The following is a 25,489-nucleotide window of genomic DNA, read 5'->3' as shown; positions in this document are numbered from 1 at the left end:
TAGGCAGGAGTATAGTGCTCATGGAAAGATAGGTATGTAGCCCAAATATTTGAGTTCTTCATTTTCAACATTTTTTTTTTTTACTAAGAAGATCCCACTAAATTTTTCAAATCCTGCCTCAGAATAAAGGTTAAGCTGAAATTCTTGAGGCAATTACTTTTGATTTTTTTTAAATAAAAATCCACTCTTAAAATAATCATGTATGACTTATGGCTGGCATAGATCCTGACCCACTGAAAGACTGTAATAAATAATATAGTTTACATATTTTTTAAATCCAGAAAGTAAAAAACAAAACCTCTTTTGCTATATGTAATACATATTTATATTATAATTCATTATATATATATATATATATAAAACAAGAAAATATTTCTATTAACTGAATAACAATTCCCAGAACTAAAATTAAAAGATGTTTAACCTCATAAAGGGGGTATAGGAAGGAGTTACTAATAATTGTTTATCACCAAAGGCTTTCACATATGTATTCATTTAGTTATGACAATTCTACAGCATACATATTATTTATGTTTGTCAAATGAGACTGAGGCTCAAAGGAGGTTCAGACTTACACAGACAATACTGGGAAAAGCTAAGTTTCAAACCTATGCTGAGGACTCTATTTTCACAAATGCACTAAATTAAGACAGGGAAATCCCTGTTTGAAATGCAGCTGGTTTCCAATTGTGACTAGGCTAAGCACAATGACATGAACACCACTGCCATTACAACGTATAAATAGTAAACTAATATTCCAACTGAGAAAAATATTGAACAAAAGAGGTACCTTGAGAATTTTTTTAAAAATATTAAACACATGTACCTATATTATCTCATTCAATCAACATGAAAAAAAAGCTAGGATATAAAGGCCAACATTCCCATTTTACAACAAAAAAAAACATTGGAAACTCAGAAACCAAACTACTTGCCCAATCACACAGCTGGTAAGAGATACATACAAACAAAATAGTAACTCAAGACTTCACTTATTTACTTATTTAACAATCAGATACTTACTAAGATAATACCATGCGCCATGTACTATCACAGGCTATGTTTCTCTCCAGTGGATTATTTTTAATGGATATAACTTATATTCCTGGAAGCCTTAAAACTCATATGAGTTATAATATGCTAGGCTGCCATGGACTATTAGGAAAGATGGATGGGGTGCTGCTATAGGATTGCTGTGCATTCATGTGGCAGTTAACTGTTTAGTAATATCTCACATGACTATAGCTGTAATAGTTTATTATTTACAGACATGAATTGATGCTACATCTCTATTTTATATATAACAATGTCTTTTTCATTGGCCTATAGCAAAACTCCTACTGATCAAGCACTTAACTACTACAACCTGAGATAAATCAATTTCCTAGTCATTTACATCAAAGAGCCTCAAACTAGGGAGGCTGGGAAGAGGACAGGGTTAGAGGACCCCAAGCTCAACTCATCCCACAAATACAAAAAGATAACACTTACATCAGTATAAATAACTCGGAAAAAGACCTGAAGACTGGCACGACAAACTCCACAACTAAAGGCAGAGAAGAGGGCACATCAAAGAGGGTCCGAAGAGTGGAGACACATCGGGAAGTGAAAGGGACCAGGGCTGTTGGAGGGGGGGTGGGGGGAGTACACAGGCATGGAGAAGGTCAAGAAACAGGCTATCAGATCTGGGAGCCTGCACAGGGAAGATGAATCCCCAAGACATTTGGCTTTAAAAGAGACCCAATTTCGTGAGTTCTTACAACCAGCGAGAAAGACTTAAATCCTAGAATTTAAAAAATCAGCTGCTTGGTTCTGGGAAAGCTGGGAGGGCAATAGGAAGCCGAGTCCCTGCCCTTAAAGAGACAGCACCACAAAGAGCCCTCTGGTGATACAGCATAGAAGCAGCAGTTTGAAAAACACCCAGGGCATATGGGAGATAGAGCTATTTACTCATCTCAGAGCGTGTTCTGAAGGGACAGAGATCCCAGGAAGACTCCTCCAAGAACAAAGAAGTTGGCAGGCACCAATTCTCTCTTCTACCCCTCAGCATAAACACGCAGCCACCTGCGGGAACCAGCATGCTGACATTTACTACCTAACTTACTTACATCGAGCCCTGCTACACTTTGGTAGATCAGCCATTTCCAGTCACACTTGCCTCAGCCCTACTGCCATGAGTCCCCCCAATGCAGAAGACCAGTGCGAATGTTGCGAATACCACATCTCCTGATAAGCATGCTTTATGAGGCCCTGGTCCAGGGGGTGGTGGTGTGGCAGCAGGCCCTACAGAAGCCCACGGCACACCTTGCTAAAACTGCACCTGCACCCCCACCCCACACCCAGCCCTGGAGCTGGTGGCAGCAAGTGTCATTTCACAAGCAGACCGGCACACACATTTTAAAAACTGTGCACTCAGGCCAGGAACCAAACACTGCCACAACAGTTAAAGAGAGACTCTGCAGAAGACTAGACTGCAGGAGGCAAAAGCAGCCAGGACACAACAGCAGGGTACATGCGACACACATAGCAGACACTCCCTGATATGCCAGGTTCTGGGGAACAGGGAACACTGCACTGCAAGGCACTATAGGACCTCTTCTTCATTGAGCCATTACTTTCAAGAACAGGAAGCATAGCTGACTTTCCTAACACACAAAAACAGACATGGAATTAGACAAAATGAGGAGGCAGAGGAATATGTCCCAAATGAAAGAACAGAACAAAACCACAGCAAGACAGCCAGACAAAATGGAGATAATATGTCAGATAGAGAATTTAAAGTAATGATCATAAAGACATCCACTGGACTTGAGAAAAGAGTAGAGGACATCAGTGAGACCCTTAACAAAGAGATACAAAAGAACCAATCAGAGGTGAAGAATACAATAAATGAAATTAAAAATACACAAGATGAAATAAAGAGCAGGCTAGAGGAACAAAAGAATGAATCAGTGACCTAGAGCACAGAGTAATGAAATGTAATCAAGTTGAGCAAGTGAGAGAAAAAAAAAAAATTATACAAAATGAAAATAGATTTAGAAAACTCAGTGGCTCCATCAAGTGTTATAACATTCACATTATAGGGATCCCAGAAGAATAAGAGAGGGAAAAGGGGTCAAAAAATTTTAAGAAATAATAGCTGAAAACTTTCCTAATCTGGGAAGGAAACAGATACACAGATCCAGGATGCACAAACAGTCCCCAACAAAATCAACCCTAGGAGGTCCACACGAAGACACATAGTAATTCAAATGGCAAAAAGTAGTGATAAAAAGATAATTTTAAAAGCAGCAAGAGGAAAGAAGATAATTACATACAAGGGAACTCCCATGAACCTATCAGCAGATGTTTCAGCAGAAACTTTGCAAGCCAGAAGAGAGAAGCATGATACATTCAAAGTGCCAAAAGGGAAAAATATGCAGCAAAGAATATGCTATCCAGCAATGTTAATATTCAGAATTGAAGGAAAGAAAGAGAGTTTCTCAGACAAATGAAAGCTAAAGGAGCTCATGACTACTAAGCCAGCCTTCCAAGAAAGGAGGACTCTGAGTGGAAAGACATGAGTATGAAAAGTGGGAAACCCAAAAGCTTTTGTAAAAATAGGTATATCTGTAAAAATCAAAGGACTTACAAAATAAATGGATGTAAAATATTACACCATGTACCTAAAATGTGGGGTGGAGAGGAGTAAAGAATAGGCTCAAAATTAACTTAATACACACTGCTATACGCAGAAGATGTTCTATACAAACCCAACTGTAACAAGTCAAAAACCAGCAATAGATATGAAAAGAATAAAGAGAAAGGAATCAAATATGTCTCTAAAGAACGCCAACAAACTATGAAAGAGAGTAAGTGAAGAGAGGATCAGAGGAAAAACTATAAAAATAACCACAAAACAAGTAACAAATGGCAAAAATACATATCTATTAATGATTACCTTGAATGTAAGTGGACTAAATGCTCCAATCAAAAGACACAGGGTGATAGAATGGATAAAAAAGCAAGACCCATTTATATGCTGCCTACAAGACACTCATTTCAGACCTAAAGACACCTGCAGATAGAAAGTGAGGGGATGGAGAAATATTTATCATGCAAATGGATGTCAAAAGAAAGGCAAGGTAACAATACTTATATCAAACAAAATAGACTTTAAAACAAAGACTGTCGCAAGAGACAAAGAAGGACACTATATAATCGTAAAGGGGACAATCCAACAAGAAGATAACTATTGTAAATATTTATGCACCTAACAAGGGAGCACTCAAATACATAAAATGGTTAATAAAAACATAAAGGAACTATTCAATAGTAACACAATAGTAGGGGACTTTATCACCCCACTTACATCAATGGACAGACCATCTAAACAGAAAATCAACAAGGAAACGATGGCTTTGAATGACACACTGGACCAGATGGACTTAGCAATGATATATTCAGAATATTCCATCCTAAGACAGCAGAATACACATTCAAGTGCACATAGAACGTTCTCCCGACTAGATCACAAATTGGGCCATAAAACAAGTCTCAAGGAATTTAAAAAGATTTAAAATTTTGGGTTGCAGCAAAAGCTGTCCTAAGAGGGAAGTTTATAGCAATACAGGCCTACCTCAACAAGCAAGAAAAGTCTCAAGTAAACAAGCAAACCTTCCACCTAAAGGAGCTAGAAAAGGAACAAAAGCAAAACCCAAAAAAGAGCAGAGGGAAGGAATAATAAAGATTACAGCAGAAATAAATGACAGAGAAACTAAAAACAAAACAAAGCAATAAAACCCAAAAACCAAAACAATAGAACAGACCAATGAAATAAGGAACTGGTTCTTTGATAAGATCAACCAAATTGGTAAAACTCTAACCATACACATCCAGAGAGAGAGAAAGACAGAGAGAGGACTCATAAAATCACAAATGAAAGAGGAAAAATAAGAACGGACACCACAGAAATATAAACAATTATAAGGGATTATGAAAAATTATATGCCAACAAATTGGACAACCTAGAAAAAAAATGGATAAATTCCTAGAAACATACAATCTACCAAAACTGAAGCAAGAAAAAATAAAAATTTGAACTGATTACTAGCAAAGAAACTGAGTCAGTAATCAAACTCCCAACAAACAAAAGCCTAGGACCACAATGGCTTCATAGGCAAATTCTACGAAACATTTAAAGAAGAGTTAATACCCATTCTTCTCAAACTAGTCCAAAAAAATGGAAGAGGAAGGAAAACTTCCAAATTCATTCTATGAGGTCAGTGTTGCCCTGATACCAAAACCAGATGAAGACACCACAAAAAAAGGAAAATTATAGGCCACTCTGATGAAAATAGATGCAAAAATCCTCCACAAAATATTAGCAAACTGAATCCAAAAATACACTAAAAAAAAAAAAAAATCATTCACCACTATCAAGTGTGATGTGTTCCTGGGATGCAAGGGTGGTTCAACATTCACAAATCAATCAACATGATACACCACATCCACAAGAGAAAGGATAAAAACCATATGATTGTTTCAATAGATGCCCAAAAACATCTGACAAAGTACAATATCCAATCAAAACCCTCAACAAAGTAGGTTTAAAGGGAACATACTTCAACATAATAAAGACCTTATATGAAAAACCCACAGCTAACATCATACTCAATGGGGAAAACCTGAGAGTTTTTCTTCTAATGTCAGGAACAAGACAAGGATGTGTATTATTACCACTTTTATTCAAATTGTACTGGAAGTCCTAGCCAGAACAATCAGACAACAAAAAGAAAAGGCATCCAAATTGTGGATGGAAGGAAGAAGTACAACTTTCACTATTTGCAGATGAAATGATACTATATACAGAAAACCCAAAGACTACAGCAAAAAACTGTTAGCTGACACACAAATTCAGTAAAGTTGCAGGATATAAAAGTTAATGTACAGAAATCTGTTGCATTCCCATATACTAATAATGAAGCAACAGAAAGTGAAATTAAGAAAACAATCCCAGTTACAACTACACCAAAAAAGAATAAAATATCTAGGAATAAACTTAACCAAAGAGATGAAAGACCTGTGGTCAGAAAACTATAAAACATTGATAAAAAAAAATTCAAGACAACGAAAAGAAATGGAAAGATGTTCCACGCTCATGGGTTGGAAAAACAATTATTGTTAAAATGTCTATACTACCCAAAGCAATCTACAGATTTAATGCAATGCTTATCAAAATGCCAACATATTTTTCACAGACCTAAAACAAACAATCCTAAAATTCGTATGAAACCAAAAGACTCCAAATAGCCAAAGCAATCTCAAAAACAAAAACAAACAAAAAACAAAACAAAAACCCTGAAGGAATCATAATCCAGACTTCAAGTTATATTACAAAACTGTCATAATCAAAACAGTGTGGTACTGGCACAAAAACAGACACAGATCAATGGAACAGAACAGGAAAGGGGAAATAAATCCACAATTATATGGTCAATTAATCTTCAGCAAAGGAAGCAAGAATATGGAATAGGAAAAAGACAGTCTCTTCAACAAATAGCATTGGGAAAACTGGACAGCTATGTGCAAAAGAAAGAAATGGACCATTTTCTTACACCATACACAAAAATAAATTCAAAAGGAATTGAGGACCTAAACATGAGACCTGAAACCATAAAAATCCTAGAAGACAGTAAAGGCAGTAATTTCTCTGACGTCAGCCATAGCAACATTTTTCTAGATATGTCTCCTGAGGCAAGGAAAACAAAAGCAAAAATAACTATTGGGACTATATTGAAATAAAAAGCTTCTGTACAGCAAAGGAAACAACCAACAATTCTAATAGACAACCTACTGAATGGCAGAAGATATTTGCAAATGACATATCCAATAAAGGGTTAATATCCAAAATATATAAAGAACTTATACTACTCAACACACAAAAGCCCCAAATAATCCAATGAAAAAATGGGCAGATGAGCAGACATTTCTCCAAAGACATACAGATGGCCAACAGACACATGAAAAGATGTTCAACGTCACTCATAGGAAAATGCAAATCAAAACCACAATGTGATATCACCTCACACCTCTCAGAATGGCTAAAATCAAAAACCCAGGAAACAACAAGTGTTGGTGAGGATGTGGAGAAAATGGAACCATTGTGGGCAATGCTGATGTGAATGCAAGCCGGTGTAGACACTGTTGAAAACCATATGGAAGTTCCTCAAAAAATTAAAAATAGAACTACCCTACAATCCAGTAATCACACTACTGGGTATTTACAAAAACAGCAATTCAAAGGCACATACGCACCCCTATGTTTATTGCAGCATTATTTACAATAGCCAAACTATGGAAGCATCTCAAGTGTCCATCGATAGATGGATAAAGAAAATGTGGTGTGTGTGTGTATATATATATATATATATGTATATATATATATATATGTGTGTGTGTGTATATATATATATAATAAACTATTATTCAGCCATAAAAAAGAATGAAATCTTGCCATATGCAACAGTATGGATGTTGCCAGAGAGTATAAAGAAAAAACAGAAGAGCAGGGAAAGCTTCCAAATACATCATATGAAATCGGCAATACCAATACCAAAACCAGTCAAATATCACACACACACACACACACACACACTACAGACCAATATCCCTCATAAACATAGATGATACACATACACACACACACACACACACACACACACACACACACACACAGAGGAATATTATGCAGCCATAAAAAGGATGAAATCTTGCCATTTGTGATAATATGGATGGACCTAAAGGGTATTATGCTAAATGACATAAGTCAGACTTAGACAAATGCCCTAATGATTCAATTCATGTGTGGAATGTCAAAAATGAATCAAATGAATAAACAAAAAGCAGAATTAGACCTATAATTACAGAGAACTAATGATTGCCAGATGGAAGGGGGATGAAGGAATGGGCAAAATGGATGAAGGGGAGTGGGAGATACGGGCTTAGGATGGACTGATGACGTCACTGGAATGAAAGGCACACCACAGGGAATACAATCAATGGTATTACAATATCGTTGTATGGTGACAGAGGGCACTACTCTTGTAGTGAGCATAACACAAAGATGTTGAATCACTATGCTATGCATCTGAAACTAATGTAAAATGATATGTCAACTATACTAAAAAAATTTTTAAAAACTCACCTAAAAACTTTCTCTTCTAGGACCGTAGCAATGATAAACTAAAATCACGTATTGTTTAAAAAAAGACCAACAACTTAGTAACAAAGAAGTTCGTGCGAAATTAACTCCTTTATTGTGTTAACAGATATCATTGTTAAATAAATCAGCCTATTTCTTTTTAACAGTACTGGAAACAAACTGCCAATTGAAGTGAGAAATTTTAAAATTCCCGTCGGCTTCAAAATGTTGGCTTAATAATCCCATAAGTTTCTTCTCAACAAGCAATCATGTAATTGTACATCAATTTCAGTACACGTTGTTAGGGACTTTCCGAATCGTTAGGTAGTTCCACTAGTACCTCCCCAAAGGAAAAGAACACAACATAGAAGATAAAGGAGAGGGAAAAACAGAAATTTGTGAACACTACCAGCTTAAGTTTAGAGAGAGAAGAGTTGCGGGGGAAAAACTATGTATATGTGGGTGTTGGTGGGTGTGGGTGTATAGGTGTATTTATGTGTGTGTATATATACATATTCAAGTTATTCAGGCTAAAAATCTGCCAAAACCACAATATATATAATATGCTAGGACATAGGATTAAAGCAAAGAAAAAAAAATGTGCATCTGTTTTGGATTAATGAGACGAGAACCCTGAGGTAGTTTTGTGAATTCCTTAATAAGCACAACCATAGGTATATAATCCACTCTCATAAATACTCCACAATATCCCTATATGCGTATGAATTAATCCGGCCTTTCCCACTATAGCTGTCTTTTAGCTAGCTACAGCTCCTTTCAAAGCCTCCTTTCTTAGTTTAAGAGAAGACAGGTATTTCCTTCTAGTCAAAAGATATAGGAAATAATAAAATCATAGCTAGTATTAGTGCTTAGTGCAGAGTGTTAGGTACTCTGCAAAGTGATTTATACATACTATTTCAGTTCATCCTTATTAACAAGACCAAAATTAGTATGATTTTTATTCCCATTTTCCAAATGTGAAAGATTTTATAAAACCAATTGGAGATTCCATCGCTGGTAGGTGGCAGAAGGTACAAACCAGAGACTGTTTCTGGAACCCATAAAGTTTATCACTAAGATGTACTGCCTGTCTGGTCTCTTCAATTTATTGTTTATATGCTTCCAACAATGGTTGAGATGACTATAATATAAAAACAGAGTTACCATTAAAACATTAAAATTTTAAAAATACAGCCCATAATAAGAAAAAAGGTAAGTACTGGGAAATCAAAATGAATTAGCTATGGCAATGAAGCACAAACTTAAGCTCACAGATTTGTGCAAATCTGTGCTAAAATGGACATATCTAGTTCTTGTGTCAGATAAAGCTAAATTTCATCTGGAAGTCACCTTTTTTCCGACATTAAATATATTCAGAATTTATCACATGAATCCTTAAGTACAGGGACAGTACATCGCAAGCAGTATTTTCGTCAGTTGGGCTAAAAACATGAGATACTCCTCAGAAGGTTATTTATTATGTCTCTCCTCTAAGAAAGCCAGTGGAGGAAGAGTAAATTGGATCATTTAACACTCAACATTGTGACTCTATTATAACCCAGATAAAAACTGAGCTAAGGATCTGAATCAATATTTCTCCAAAAAAGATACATAAATAATAAATAAGCACAAAATGATGCTTGAGTCAGCCATCACAGAAATGCAAAACAAAACCACAATGCAATACCACCTCACACACACTAGGATGATGATAAATCAAAAAGACAGGTAATAACAAGTGTTGGTGAGGATGTGGAGAAATTGGAGCCTGCTACGGTCTGAATGTTCATGTCCCTCCAAAATGCATATGTTGAAATCCTGATGCCCAATGTGATGGCATTTGGAGACAAGGCCTTTTTGGTCATGGGGATGGAACCCTCATGAATGGAATTAGTGTTCTTATAAAAGAAACCCAGAGATCCCTTGCCTCTTCCCCAATGTGGGGACACAGCAAGAAGGAACCATCTACGAACCAGGGAATCCTAAACAGCCATCACACTGAATCTGCTGGCACCTTGATCCTGGACTTCCTAGCCTCCAAAACCGTGAGAAATAAATTTCTGTTGTTTATAAGGTACCCAGTCTGTGGTATTTTGTTCTAGCAGTATGAATGAACGAAGACAGGGTACTCATACACTGTAAAGATGTAATCTGTATTAGAAATAGTTCCTCAGGAGTTTAAACATAGGGGCACCTGGGTGGCTCAGTCAAGCATCTGCCTTTGACTCAGGTCATGATCTCAGGGTCCTGGGATTGAGCCCCATGTCAGGCTCCCTGCTCAGTGGGGGGCCTGTTTCCCCCTCTCCCCTCTGTTCATGCTAATAAAAATTTTTTAAAAATCTTAAAAAAAAATTTAAACATAGAACTACCATATGACCCAGCAACCCCAATCTGAGATATATACCTAGGAGAAATGAAAACATATGTCCAAATGTCCATATGTACAAAAGCTTGTGCACAGATGTTCATAGCAATGTTATTCATAGGAGCCTCACAATGGAAACTTAAATGTTCATCAACTGAAGAACAGATTAAAAAAATGTCATATATCCATACAATGAAATATTATTCAGCAATAAAAGAAAATGTTGATAATGTACATAAAATGACATACTGATACATGCTATAACATGAACCTTGCAAACTTAATGTTAAGTGAAAGAATCCAGCCACAAAGTACACATATTATATGATTCCATTTATATGAAATGTCTAGAATAGGCCAATCTAGAGAGACAAGTGGTTGTCAAGGGCCGGGGAGCAACAGAGAGGGTTGGGAGGAATGGGAAGTGACTGCTAATGGTATGAGATTTATTTCTGGGTGATGAAAACTTCGAAAATTGATTGAAGCTGTCTGAGAAGCATGATCATGGGAGATGCCCAAGAGTCAAACTGCTTCTGCTTTCTGAGAGCTCCCAATCCAGAATAGATTCCTTACTTTCTTCAAACCTCCCTAAAATCACCTTACCTAAATCCTGTAAGAAGCTCCCCCTGACTGCCTCTCTTTGAGACACTCCTTGGTTTTCCAAGGTCTGGATGGGTCTCCCTTGCTGCAGCAGTAAGCCCAATTTTGGCAACAGGTGTATTCCTGGTAACATTTGGCTGATGAGAAGCAATATCATAAAATATAATATGCCATTAACGGTATGTATAAAATTTTATGTACATTCAGACTTCATGTTCTCATTAAAAAATATATACACACACTATATGAGATAATTACAATGACACAAGAAAGACAATGGCTACACCCCAAAATGTTTAGAGTTATTATCTCTGAATGCTGGTATGCTTGTTTTCCTTTATGCTTTTCTCTATTTCCTATTTTCCTTCAAAGATGGTCTATAGTTTAAGAAGAAAGGAGGGGGGAGGAAGAAAAACTCCCTTCTAAAAGAATATATTATGATGGAAGAACCTCATATTCAAAATGGTTGTCAGAAAAAAGGTGTTCAAACTTTAGCATGTTAGAATCACTTGGGATGCTTGCTGAAAATTAAAGATTCCTGGGCTTCATCCTTTGGAGTAAACCCCAGAAGCTACACTTTGGACCCCAGGTGATTCTGACCCATCAGGTCTGAGGGGCAACCTTGAGAAAAGCAGGCTTATTTTTTAAAAATTTTTTTGAAGATTTTATTTATTTGAGAGAGACAGCGGGGGGGGGGGGGGGGGAGACGCAGACTCCCCCGAGCTGGGGCTCGATGTGGGGCTCGATGTGGGGCTCGATCACAGGACCCTGAGATCAGGACCTGAGCCGAAGGCAGATGCTCAACCAACTGAGCCACCCAGGTGCGCTGGGAAAAGCGGGTTTTTAGACAAACTTAAGGATGTACTGATTAACAGGAAGGAGAGGACTGTTTAGGCTTGTAGAATAGCAAGTATGAAGCTGCATGTGCTGAGGCCAGCAAGCAGGAGTGGTCTGGTCCACAGCGGCTTTCAGTAAAATGGATTTGACCAATCTAAAGGGACTGAGGAGGGCTCCTTTAGAGAACAATTGGAAACCAAGCAGGTTTGGAAAGTTAAAGGGGGTATATAAACTTCACTCAAGTTTCCAACCCACATTGCTACCATCAATTAGCAATTCACTGGTTTCTTCAATTTACATCCACATGTTTTTCAGAAAAGCCTCCTACAGGCCATCTATAGGACTCAAGAGTATTAAGAAAATCGCTATCTTTCAATATCATGTTAACTTTTTAAAAAAAGATAAGGGATTTTCCAACGAGTAATCTGATCTTTCACTTGGGTCCAGAAATTTTCAAGTGGAAAAGTATTTCTACTTTTAACCATATAAAATGCACTTTTATATTAAAAATGAATACTTCAGACTTTTGTCTATAATACAAAGTAAAATAACTTTACAGCTAAAAGAGACTTCAAAGAACAAGTTTTCATTTTAGTGATAAAAACTGTTCTACATCCTGTTTGCCCTAACACACACACACACACAAACGTGCACCTGCACACTCTCCAAAAGAAAAATAAATTATATTTCAGCCGGAAAATTCCCCTCAATATTTTATGTCCCTTAGAGTAGGTGAATAGCATATGGTTTTTGTGAAACTATTTCAATTGGCAGTATTTTTCAATTATTAAGAGAGAAATACTATTTGATATTAAATCAGTTTAATGCAAATGGAATAACAGTATCACGTCCTCACCTTAAGCTGATTGGAGTAGCTAATTTGGGTAATTTAAAAATCTCCAAATAAATGAGGGTCACTGATAAAGTAAATGAAACCCAAAAAGAAAGCAGTTCCTTTAAAAGTATTTACTCTACCTATAGATTATAACACTATTACTATTATAACACCATCAAGCATAAAGCATACTACTGAAAATAAGGGCACAAAATGTATTTGCACTGATATTATCTCAGCAGGAAAGGGAATCTGGAGCTTCACTTTCAGGTGATTTGGAGTAGCTTAGAAAACCCGCCTTCCAATGAGCCAGATGCTGATGAACACTGTTGCAGACTTAAGGTACCCTCACAACTAGAATGCCTTTTTGGTAGGTTAATGTCAAAAAATTCCATTTTAAGAAATAGCAACTTTAATTATGCAAAAATAAATAATCACGATATACTTCTTCCTCTTTTCGCGTCTATGAGTTAAATACCTTAATTGTGATGGTGTGGCAGAGCATGCTGCCTTTAAAACCAAATAGATCTGGCTCAACTCGCCATTCTGTCACCTACTTGTTAGGTTTTGTTCCATTGTACATAAAACAGGGGTAACACTGACCTCACTCATAGTACAAGTATAAGGATTAAGAGCTATCACATGAACCTAGAAGGAAAGAAATACTGGTGGAGGAGTGAAAGGTCTTCTGATTACAGAATAAACTGCGGTGAATTAAGGGACAGAAAAAACAAAGAACACAAAATTGCTCTGTGTAATAAAGGAATAAGAATCTTAAGATTTCACACACAGCTCAGAGGCAAGGCGAGAGGGAGCCCCAAGATAGAAAAATGTTGGAGAAAGGAGAGGATGGCATAGCAAGACGGAATGAGGCTGTGGCCCAAAGACATGAGCAGACAATAAGAAGTTCCCTGTGGCCAACCTGGCTCCTCATAAAGCACACGTTCTATTTTAAGGTCCTCGAGGCTTCCCACTCTTGTACTTTAATATAAATCTGCCACAACTAGCAACCCCCCTCCCCCAACAACAAGGAAGAAGAGCAAACTGGCTTCTGAAAAGACACAGCTGTCTAGAGTAAAATCTCATTAAAGTCTATGAAATACAACTGCCTTGTGTGAGGTGTTTTGAGGAAACCAAGGCGTGTGGGCCATGTTCCAGATCTGAACTTACACAAGGTGATGAAAAGGGAACAGCTCTAAGAGATAAAGGCACAAGCAAGCTGGAGAATCAGCAGAAACAGGAACATGATCCAAGTGGTATCTGGAAGGAAATTAAACCCCAGAGATATTGGCAGTGGGAGAGAAGAGTCAGGGTTCACTTTATTTAAATCTATAATAGAACCCAGTGACGCCAGGAGGCTGCCGGGCAAGGGGAAAGCCAGGCTGCTAACATCTGCTTACATGCCACCTCCGTTGGTTAGCACTCAAAAAATGTCAGCTCTCTTCCCGTATGAGGAATGGATAACGTATCAGACAACTGTTTTCACGCTCCTTACAACTATGAGGGGGAAAAAGGCAAACTTTTAAAAGTGATACAAAACTAGCATAAAATTGTACTTTACCTAAAATAGTCAACCCAAAACGCCAAAACTCCCTGGTTGATGGGGTGAAGGCTGGGGGAGGGGGAGATGTACCTTTAGGAAAAGCAGGTATTTGTCAAGAGCCACTTCACAGCATAACTAGGAGATCAATGATTTTCCATCATGCCAGATACAGCACAGCTGAGATTTTCAGGAAGGCAACTGAGCAGTCTGGGCGGAGGAGTCAGATAGTTCGAAGGCTTAGAATGAACATCTCTGCTGCAGTATGAATGCTCAGGTCAGCTCCCTTTTGAAACGTTTTTAGCAACAATATGGCCTTTGCAAATAAATGACGAATTAGTGTGCTATTTTATGTTAACGAAAATGGCTAGACATTTATGCTCAGGTATTGGAGAAACTTCAGCCTTTTCCATTTTTCAAAGTATTACACGCACACACACACACAGGACAGAAAGAAAAGGCTAAATGCGTTTCCTTGGTAAACAGGTGCTGCAGGAGGAAGGTGCAGCCACTCCCTTCCCCTGGGAAGGCTCCGGGGGGGCCCCACAAGGAACCGAGTCCGGGAAGGGGGAGAAGGCATGGTGCGTCGCAAAGGTTATTAGTGCACAGGTAGGTGCTGGCGTTGGGTCCATTTAGAATGCCAAAATAGAAACGAATGGTATCTCCACTTAAAATAAATCAAGGGACGCTTTGTCAAACTGCAGTTCCCTTATTATTACCGAGAGGCAGAAGGAGTAAAGGGGTGGCAGGAAATTCATGAGGGAGCCTCCCACAGACTCACGCGTCTCCCAGGTGCAGTCGGTTTCGCACAGGGTCCGCTTCTATAGTGACTGTGACTTAAACCCTGGAGCAGCGCGACCAGGGTGGAAATAGTCGATACCCAGTTTGACCAACCCCTGCTGAGCCTCAGGGACCACGGGCTTGCTCAGGTTGGTGGTGCAGAGTGTAAGCCTCAGCTCCTCTCCTGAGCCCGGTCCCCAAGGGGAGCCAGCCTTCCTGCCCTCGGCCAGCAGCCGCGTCCACTGGCTCCTACCTTTGCTCAAGATCTCGCACCGACTGGTCCAGTCCTAGCTGGCGGGCGCTGGGAGGCGCGGGTGCAGCGGCCGCTATTTGTAAACACGTTCCACGTGCGCTCGCCCAGCCCCATTCGCATCCCGCTCGTGGCACCTGAGGATGCGCAGGTTTCTCCGGAGCCCTCAGAGGGTGCGATTTTTATTTCACCTGAGAGTGGAGGAAGCCTCGCCCGCAGAAGCGAGCCACTGAAAGAAGGGCCAAGAGAGGGTGGAGTTGTACCGCCCCCTGCTGGTCGGCGAAATAGTCGGCAGGCCGGAGCAGCCAGGACATTAGCGAAACCCACGCGGCGCCTAGAGACGCCGCAGCGGCGGCCCCGCCCCCTCCCGCCCTCTCACTGAAGACTCCGCCCCCGCGCCGCGCGCACTCGCCCGCGCAGGCCCCGCCCCCTCGCCGACACAGCGTTCCTGCGGGGGCGCGCGCGTGCACCCTAATCCCCCGCCTTCCGGCTCCGGCGGCGACGCTCGCCCCTCGCCGTCGCTGCCGCTGCCGCTGCTGCACCATCGGTGTCAGCTTCCCTCTAGAGACTCCATTTGCTTTCAGGGCAGTCTGGCCGCCGCGCTGTCTGGCGGAGAGCGATGCCCCCGGCCCGCTGACTGGAGTCCCTTGGGCCAAGCGCTTGCTCGCTCGCTGCGGCGGTGACATCCTGGTCGCCGGCGTCCACGGAGGAATCCGGGCTCCCTCCGCGTGAGCAAAGACGTCCCGCGCTCCGGAGCTCGCCCTGCGGGGAGAGGCCCTCGCTAACACGGCTTGTCTCTGACCTCTTAATTTCAGGAGGTAGGCAATTCAGGTCCCGCTGTCACTCCAGATAATGCCTAAAAGCATTATTTGTCGGATTTTGTCATCACACTGATAGGAGGCATTAATTTTCTCAATATAGTTGCAGGATAGATATGAGTAATGCCACAGACCCTGATATTGAAAAAATATATTTTTGGTATTTTCCTTTAGGTTTCGGAGGCACCGAGTGCTTATACAGATCCCCACAGGAACTACTGTTGGCCCATCGAGGATCATCTTTCACCAGGATTATTTTAACATCTTCACTGAGCCTTTCACCTCATACCCTCTACCATGAGTTCTGATTTCTACCAGTGAAGTTTTTAATGCTTTCTTTAATCATGTGACACCACCTCTTGTCCACCTTTTGCCTTTCCAGTTGCCAAATACATTAGGTATAAGTTTGTGTCATGTTAAAGTACAAAGTTTTCTGCTTGTCCATTTTCACCTTATTTGCACTGCTCACTTCTGTCCAGCTTGCTTTACCTCGCTTGCCTATGATTTTCATATCCACTCACTTGAATAATCTCTAGCAGCCCTGCCTAGAAGAGGCAGTATTCCATAGACTGCCTGACAAAGACAAAGGTCAAGGGATGAGTTTTCCCGTTATTTTTTTTCCTATATGTCATGTCTACAAGTCCTCTCTCAAACTGTTCCCTAGCACATTTCCCAAAATTGTCCCACCGGAGTCTTAGTTCCTTTAGCAAAGAATCTCACATGTAATGATGGCAAGAATTGAATACACAATAGGACTGTTTTAGAGACCTTGCTGGTACCGGATTAGTTGCAATCTCCTTTGAGAGTGCAGTACAGGAAAAGACCTTAAACTAAGTGGGGAGGAAGAAAGAAGATAGGTTTAATTAAAGCTAGTCCTTGTTGAAAGAACTTTGTTGGCTTTAAAACAGCAAAGTGAAGAGAGTCACATAGGCCTGGCTTGGAAACTGGCCAGCACACCATCCACCTAGGTCCAGGTGGGCCGGGGAAGGGATCTTAAAACCCCATTTTCTAATGTCATTGTATCCAAATCTAAGTTGTTAAATATCTTGTTCCAGTAATTGCTTAAAAATATTAGACACGTAAAATGTTGGGGAAACGTAAGCGTGTGGTGTTGACAATTAAGGACAAGCTTGACATTATTAAGAAACTTGAGGAAGGCATCTCTTTCAAAAAGCTTTCTGTGGTGTATGGAATTGGTGAATCCACAGTTCGTGATATTAAAAAGAACAAAGAAAGGATAATAAACTATGCGAACAGTTCAGATCCTACAAGTGGGGTATCCAAACGTAAATCAATGAAGTCATCAACATATGAGGAACTGGATAGGGTTATGATAGAGTGGTTTAACCAACAGAAAACAGATGGGATTCCAGTATCTGGAACAATTTGTGCAAAACAAGCCAAATTCTTTTTTGATGCTCTGGGGATGGAAGGTGATTTTAATGCGTCATCTGGCTGGCTAACTCGGTTTAAGCAACGTCACGGTATTCCAAAGGCTGCTGGTAAAGGAACAAAGTTAAAAGGAGATGAAACTGCTGCCAGTGAATTTTGCGGTAACTTTCAGGAATTTGTTGAGAGGGAGAATCTACAACCAGAGCAAATTTATGGTGCTGATCAAACTGGATTGTTCTGGAAATGTCTACCATCAAGGACATTAGCTCTTGAAACTGAGCAAAATACTTCTGGTTATAGGTCAAGCAGAGAGAGAATCATTATTATGTGTTGTGCAAATGCCACTGGTTTACACAAACTTAATCTTTGTGTTGTGGGAAAAGCAAAAAAACCCCGTGCATTCAAAGGAGCTGACCTTTCAAACCTTCCTGTCACTTATTTCAGTCAAAAAAGTGCATGGATAGAACATTCTGTTTTCAGACAGTGGTTTGAAAAATACTTTGTGCCACAGGTGCAGAAGCATTTGAAGTCTCAGGGGCTTCTAGAAAAAGCAGTGCTTCTTTTGGATTTTCCCCCAGCACATCCAAATGAAGAATTATTGAGTTCAGATGATGGCAGAATAATTGTGAAATATTTGCCACCAAATGTCACAAGTCTAATTCAACCTATGAGTCAGGGAGTTCTAGCCACAGTAAAAAGATACTACCGAGCAGGACTTCTCCAGAAATACATGGGTGAGGGAGTTGACCCAAAAATGTTTTGGAAGAACTTGACAGTGTTGGATGCAATATATGAAGTATCAAGAGCTTGGAACATGGTAAAATCAAGTACCATAACCAAAGCGTGGAAAAAACTTTTCCCTAGCAATGAAGAGAATGCGGGCATGAACATTGATGAAGGAGCCATTTTAGCAGCTAACTTAGCAACGGTTTTACAGAATACAGAAGACTGTGAACACGTTGACATTGAGAATATTGATCAGTGGTTTGACTCTCGGAGTAATGACTCAAGCTGTCAGGTGCTAACTGACAGTGAAGGTGCTGAGGACCAGGCCAAGCCTGCAGAACAAAAGCATTCCAATAAGCCTAGAAAAGCAGATCTGAATCCAGAGAAGCATATTAGCCATAAAGCTGCACTTGAATGGACCGAGAATTTATTGGATTATCTAGAACAACAAGATGACATGCTTCTGTCTGATAAACTGGTATTACGGAGGCTTCGAACAATAATAAGAAGAAAACAGAAAATCCAAAATAACAAAAATCATTAATAATATTCTTAAGTGTATTTGTATCTTTGTGACTTTATCTGCAGTGGAACTTCATTATCTTGTTTGAAGTGCTGTGGATTTCAAGGCTAAATGCATTTTATAAATGATTTTAGGATTAGACACCATTTTGGATTACTTAAATTCCTGCTCTTTAATGTTGATTCTAGTAAGTGAGCATTGCCATGTAACTTGTTTGTTTACTGTTTCTAATCTGTATTATACTAGTTAGATCATAAGATACCTGAGGCCAGGGATCTTGTGTCTTTTTTGTGCCTGAATTTCATTGTGTCTAATAGACGACCATGCACACTCTAGGCAATCAATAAATCTTACTTAAATTGAATTTTTATTACTTTCTCTGAACTTCAGTTTCCAAATGAAATATATTGGGGGTAAGTTTCCTTTTCTATGATGTTTTCATCTGCTGGAGTTTTTAGAACTAAGCAAAATAATGCTTGAAGTATTTCACTGTGAAAGCAGAGAAATGAAGGAAAATAGTCTCAAGCCTAAAAATGGCATTCTATACCAGCAGTATTTGGACAGTGAGCAATTCAGTTTGGCCATCTCTGACTATAATGAAGGGAGAAGAAACATAAAATGTCTCCAGGGAAAGGGCTTGCACTTCACTTTTATTCCATCTGACAGTAGGGAGAGTTCCTTCATAGTTGTGGAAAGAATGTCATCCCTATTCCAGAAAAATAGGTTTCAGTTCCCAAACCATTGTAATTAGAAGAGGTAAGAGTTAAATTTTATTATATTTTACTTAGATCCTTTATTAGTATAGATATATCAATAGTTTTTCTCTCTTTTAAGCTGTTTGATATTTAGGTAACACTTAAAACCTTACAAAGTATATCATTTAATTTTTATAGCATATTTTTTTTGTGAGGATACTGAGAACATAAGCATACATGTAATTTGTGGAACCATTCATCACATGAATGGTGGACTGACATTAACATGAGAAAGGCACTATAGAAGAGTGTGGGCTGCTGTGTGTCCGTGGGCAACTTGTTTAACCCATACATTATATAGGGATACGTGCTTTAGAGAGTTTTTGTGAGGAGCAAATGATTTAATATATGCGTTTTAAGTAATACAGGCTTAGAACAGGACCTGCCCAGAATAAGTCCTCTTTGAGTGTTAGCTCCTGTTACTGAGTTGCTGAAACTATGAGTTTCAAAAGTTATGTTGAACAGATCCGGTGTGTGACTCAACTGTGATGTTGCTGCATTGGGAAAACCCTTTAAAGGGAAGTGAGATAAAAGACAAGTAACTAGCTTTAGTTGAAATACAATAATTTATTTCAGTGAAAACTGAAAGTTTAATCCAATTTAGAAGTCATTTCCTGACTATCTACTGCTAGGCAGTGAGGTATGCAGGCACATTGAAGACATCTTAGGTTGAATTATAAAAGAAATGGGAATGGAATTGTAATTTCTTTGCTCCATGACTGCTAAAAAAAATAAACAGATGTTGGTGGTGTTCATAGAAGAGAATCTATGTTACTAGTATTGGCCTAATTCACTGAAGTAATAAAATACCTTCATGTAGATAAGATAGTAAGGAGGACATTTGAAATATTTTATTAAATTACGGTAACATAGGATCAGTGGAAAAATTCAGAGCAAAAGAAATGGGAAAGAAAACCCTGGTTATAGTAATTAAGTGCTGCCATATATACGGAGTTTTGTTGTGATTGATTTGAGATTTTAGAGCCCCTTACAATTCTTCATGAAGCTGTCATTAGAGCACAGGGTTCTGCCTTTTGATCTGAGGCTTTGGTTCAAGAAAGGCTATTTCAGAAAACCACTAAGAATCCACTTTCTTTGGGAAAATTCGTATACTGGCACACCGTCCTCATTTTACACAATTTCAATTACTGGATAGACCTGAGGAAATGAAGACTGTACATGGTTAAGTCCTGAGGCTATTTTGCTTCTTGGAAACTAAGGGATTCTGAAACTTGATGATGGTAAAGACGTATTTGAATATTACTTTGCATTTTTCACAGAGCTTTTTGCTAACAGAAACTTCTCAAACTCCCTTCAGTTATGACATTAAAATGGTTTAATCCTGTGTTTTATCATATATGCTAATATAAAGTGTGCATTCTAATTCCATAATTAATTGTAATACAAAAATCCTTTCCCTCTTTCAGGTTATATATTAATTATATCTTCTGGGAAGATATATTGTGTTATCTTGGTTAACCACATGCTCCTTAATGTATTCTAGTTGGAGAAGCATGGAACTAATGTGCTCTCATTTGACTTTGTGCACTTTAAAGAAAATAATCACAAATTCTGACTTCGTCACCATTTATACAAGTGCGTATTTTTTAGAGGATTTGAAAGACTACAAATTCGGACCAAATAGAAAATTTGTCAATTAAGAGTATACTTTAAAAAAAAGAGGGGGGAGCATTTGGAATATTTACTGTTTCATAATCCAATCTCAAAGAATAATACAGGGGTTGATTGGAAAACTTTGGGTCCTCAATCAATATAGAAGAGTTGGCAGGGCCCAGATCAATAGCCAGGGTCAATTTAGGCAGACTTACAGGATGATAATGGCACTCTTATTCTGGTATTCTTTTTGTTCTCACTCTAGCTTCAGGCTGAGCTGTACAGTCACTTCATCATGAATTTTCTGGATTTAGGGAGGATCATAGTGGACTAAATGGCACAGCTGACGTGAAGCAGTACACAGCTACTTAAGTCACAAGCTCAGAGACACTGTCCCTCCAGTGATGTGGCTAGAGCCACATAAATCAAAGCTAGGACTTACCTTCCCGATATGGAGCTCTTCAGGAATGCTATGTTCACTTCTTACCTTGATATTTTTGCAAAGCTCACCTTTTCTTATTTAAATACATACTTCATCTACATCCTAAGCAATGGTATCTGCAAAGTCACAAGGCTTGTGTGCCAATTGTGGTCTTTTTCTAGTTCAAATTAAAGTGAATATAAAGCAATCATTTTTAACAACTTGACCATCTGTAACCTAAAATCATCTTGCATATGTCACTGGCACACTGAGAAACATTGACCAAACAGGGTTGTTGAAGGTGAACAAACTGGAATGTAAACACCAGCTTCTCTACTTTCTCCTTAGATAAGCTTGGCAGCTTTCTGAACCTCTCTCAACCTGTTTCTTCAAATGTAAGTTTGGTAGGTTATATAGGCACACTCCAAGCTTTTACAAACACCAACTATTAGGCAACCCTATGGCTGTTGATTGTGAACTCCTGGTCTCCAGGCTTGGCCCAGAGAATGAGTCACAGCTCTTCTCTCATAGTGACTGTACAGACCTCTAGGGGACCTGGGCACTCCTGGTGAGGTCTAAGGCACTGCGTCATCACTGGTAATGCTGGCTGGGGTGTCTGCACGATTTAGAGGGCAGTACTGAGCCCCCCCAGGCTCCTAGGACTACAGTGTGTGCTGTCGATCACAGGAACCCATTAGTAAAAACCAAAAAACACAGGTGAGGCCTGCTCCAGCTGCAGTCTCAGATAACAGGGCTCAAAGAGAAATGGGTTCTTCCAAGCAGCTGAAGGCATACTTGTGAGATAAGCTTGTGTGCTAAAAGAAGAAATGCAAACTGCCTGTGCAAATTCAGTGGGGGAAGCGAGGGTAGATTTGGACCCAGTCACGAAGCAGTGCGAGCAGTACTAGCCCCAGCACCAACAGCACTGTCACCCTCTAACTGATGAGTCCAGGGGTCGCTGGGCCTGGTTTGCCCTGCAACGTCCCACTTTACACTAGTTCTCCCAGGGTAAGCGTTATGGTGCCCCTTTTACTCTCAAGTGTCCCAGTGTGCAAGAGAAATTAGATGGTTTCCCCACCAATGACCCAGAGAAAGGAGTTGATCTGCCCAAAGTCACACAGTGACCAAGAAGGGAGTAGAAGGTACTCCTCTTAGCTCCAGACAGTGTGGCCTAGTGGCCAACTCTAAGAGCTCCCTCTAGACAACGAGCCTCCAAGACCTGGATTGTAATCTCTGTCCTACTTCATCTGGATCCCAGCACAGTGCCTGCCTCCTTGACACAGGTGGGAAGTCTCACTGAAGTTCTGTCTCTCCTGGAGGACAAAGAGTGTCCCCAGTTCATGGGCTGAATACCTGCTATGTGCCAGGCACAATGCGGAGTGTTCTACAAATCAACATACTTTTTGTGATCCTCAACACCAATCCTGTGAAATGTAATACTTCACCTGTTTCACAGGGAGCCCCCAAAGGGAGCTGGCAGAGACCCAACTAAACATTCCTGTCTGAGGCAAGGTCAGAAATCTCAGCCCTTGAGGGAAGCTGTGGTCCTCTGTTCCCTCTTGGGCTGCAGGAATCTATGAGGTACTCAGCCAAAGCCTTTCTTAAACCACTTTTAGCACCCAGAAATGTGTTGGGTGTGTGTAATTCCGGAGAAACCTTCCACCAGTATTATTCCCCAGGTGATTATCATTGTAAATCCCTCAGGCTCAGAAAATCCTTGAGTGAAGCTCCATGCAACTGACAGATGCAGTCATCATGAGGGCATCTTTTCAATTCCCTTCTGAGCAAAAGTTCAGGCCTGGGGATGGAGGGTGGATCCTGCCATGTCTCTACATGTCGCCAGGGTGGCCACCATACTTCCTGCATAGAAATCACTCAGGGGGTGCTGGAGCCCATCACTGTTGTCAGCTCCTCACTGTTTCTCCTCATTCACGTCATCCCAAGCCCTAAGCCTCAACCTAGCTTTCACACTCATGTCAAGAATGTACTTATTTACTATAATCTGGAAAGCCAGAAATAAAAGGTATTATAAATGCATAATGAAGTGTGTAAGAAATGCTATACTCCACATTTGTACTCAACATAAAGTTGGATATGAACATATTTAGTATAGTTCCTTTATGGAACTTCAGGTGTGATATGTGAATATCCCTACACCTTTGGACATAGAACAGAATAAAAATCTCATGGGGATTTTTATTTTCAGAGTGACCCTGTAATGAGATTATCAGCTATTACCACTATAGCTAATTAAATCACTGAAGTCTATATTAGAGTTACTGCACAGATATTAAAGAAATCCATGAGATTGTGGAACACTTAACTTTATTTTTAAGTCAGAAGAGAAAAACTGACTGTACAGTAGCCTCATTAACCTATGAAGTAACCTCTACAAAAGTGCTTTTGTTCTCATGGGAAATCTTAACAGCTGAACTCTTAACCAAATCACGTCTAATTTCTTCTAAGACTAACAAAAATGATACCTATTTCTTTCCTCCATTTCAGAGTATGTTGATCTTCCAGAGCTTATTTACAAAGAAAACATAATTACCTTTGAGCCTAAAAAAAGATAAAGTAAACTTAAGGCAAATAGTTTTTCTCATTTATCGAAGCAATTTTTTTTGTCATGAAGTTTTAAAGATACCTTTTTCTTAATGAGAAATGTCTAATGTTATGCACATAAACTTAGTGTGTTAATTTGAGATGATAGAGAACCTAGATGTTATATTTAATTCCATTTTGGCTTTAAAAAATTAGCTTCAAAGTTTAATTCAATAGGAGCTTCAGTAATCTATGTGATCTAATGTGAACTAATATACTTTGAGCTGTTTCAAAGTACTCAAACACAAAGCTGACTCACAAAGTATGGCTGTATTTTTGAAATAACTGTAATTGTGGGACAATAAGTAGGGATAGTATTTCCGTTTTCTGTTAATCAGCTTTTTGGGACCATTTTTTGATTGACTTTAACATTTGGGGGAGTTTGTGTCTCCTCAGTGGATTAATAAGATATTTCACCTGTAGCACATAAAATATCTATTTTTTTCTATAAACACTAGAGAATGCAAGGATTTTTCCTGTACTGTACAAATATTTAGTATTATAAATTAGGCTCATATCAGTTAAATAAGCATATATAATTCATTTCTACCATGAGAAAAAACTGTATTTCATTGATTCTAAGACACACGTTTTTACTATTTATGAAACTGGGATGCTTCCTTTTTTTAAAGATTTATTTATTTATTTGAGGGGGGAGGGGCAGAGGGAGAGAGAGGCTTAAGTAGGCTCCTTGCCCAGCATGGAGCTCGATCTCACAACCCTGAGATCATGGCCTGAGCTGAAACCAAGAGTCGGAAGTTTAACCCCCTCTGCCACCTAGGTGCCCCCTAAATTGGGTTACTTCTTACAATCAATAGCATCTTACAATTATAGTTGACATCATTTTTTTCTTTTTTAATGATACATAAAATATTGTTTAGATTTCATGAAATATGATAAAAACTTTTTGTGTTAATTTTGCCTTCCTTTTGAAAATAAAATAATAGTGTACTAAAAAGTTTCCAGTTAGTAAATTTATATTTATAAAAGCATAATTATAGGGCGCCTAGGTAGCTCAGTCAGTTAAATGTCTGCCTTCGGCTCAGGTCATGATCCTAGAGTCCTGTGATTGAGTCCTACATCAGGCTCCTTGCTCATTGGAGAGCCTGCTTCTCCCTCTGCCTGCTGCTCCCTCTGTTTCTGCTTGCTCTCTCTCTGGCAATCAATAAATAAAATCTTTAAAAAATAAAAATAAAAGCATACTTATATATTACAAATGAATATGCAAAAGTTAGATACTAAAAAGAAAA

The 25,489-nt window shown here is 39.2% G+C and overlaps 2 protein-coding genes across 2 annotated transcripts in view; one reads left to right on the top strand and one right to left on the bottom strand.

Annotated features, from left to right (window-relative positions):
* The window catches only part of FAM13A (family with sequence similarity 13 member A), a 344,460-nt gene extending 329,049 nt beyond the window's left edge, over positions 1-15,411 (bottom strand). The window contains exon 1 of the mRNA XM_087863995.1: positions 15,393-15,411. The gene's annotated coding sequence lies outside the window, so the exon portion shown is untranslated. The remainder of the gene's footprint in view (positions 1-15,392) is intronic.
* A 434-nt stretch (positions 15,412-15,845) lies between these two features.
* Positions 15,846-24,767, top strand: TIGD2 (tigger transposable element derived 2). The gene is made up of 2 exons (XM_045791905.2): positions 15,846-16,207; positions 16,382-24,767. Exon 2 carries the CDS (start codon positions 17,292-17,294, stop codon positions 18,867-18,869), a length of 1,578 nt encoding a protein of 525 aa, XP_045647861.1. The 5' UTR covers positions 15,846-16,207; positions 16,382-17,291; the 3' UTR covers positions 18,870-24,767.
* Positions 24,768-25,489: the final 722 nt, after the last annotated feature.

The sequence above is a fragment of the Ursus americanus genome, chromosome 8 (assembly GCF_024610735.1).
Source record: "Ursus americanus isolate L20-20 chromosome 8, mUrsAme1.1.p, whole genome shotgun sequence".
In the NCBI taxonomy this organism is placed as follows: domain Eukaryota; kingdom Metazoa; phylum Chordata; class Mammalia; order Carnivora; family Ursidae; genus Ursus; species Ursus americanus.
The sequence above is the reverse complement of the archived record's forward strand: the minus strand, read 5'-3'. Positions and strand labels throughout refer to the sequence as shown.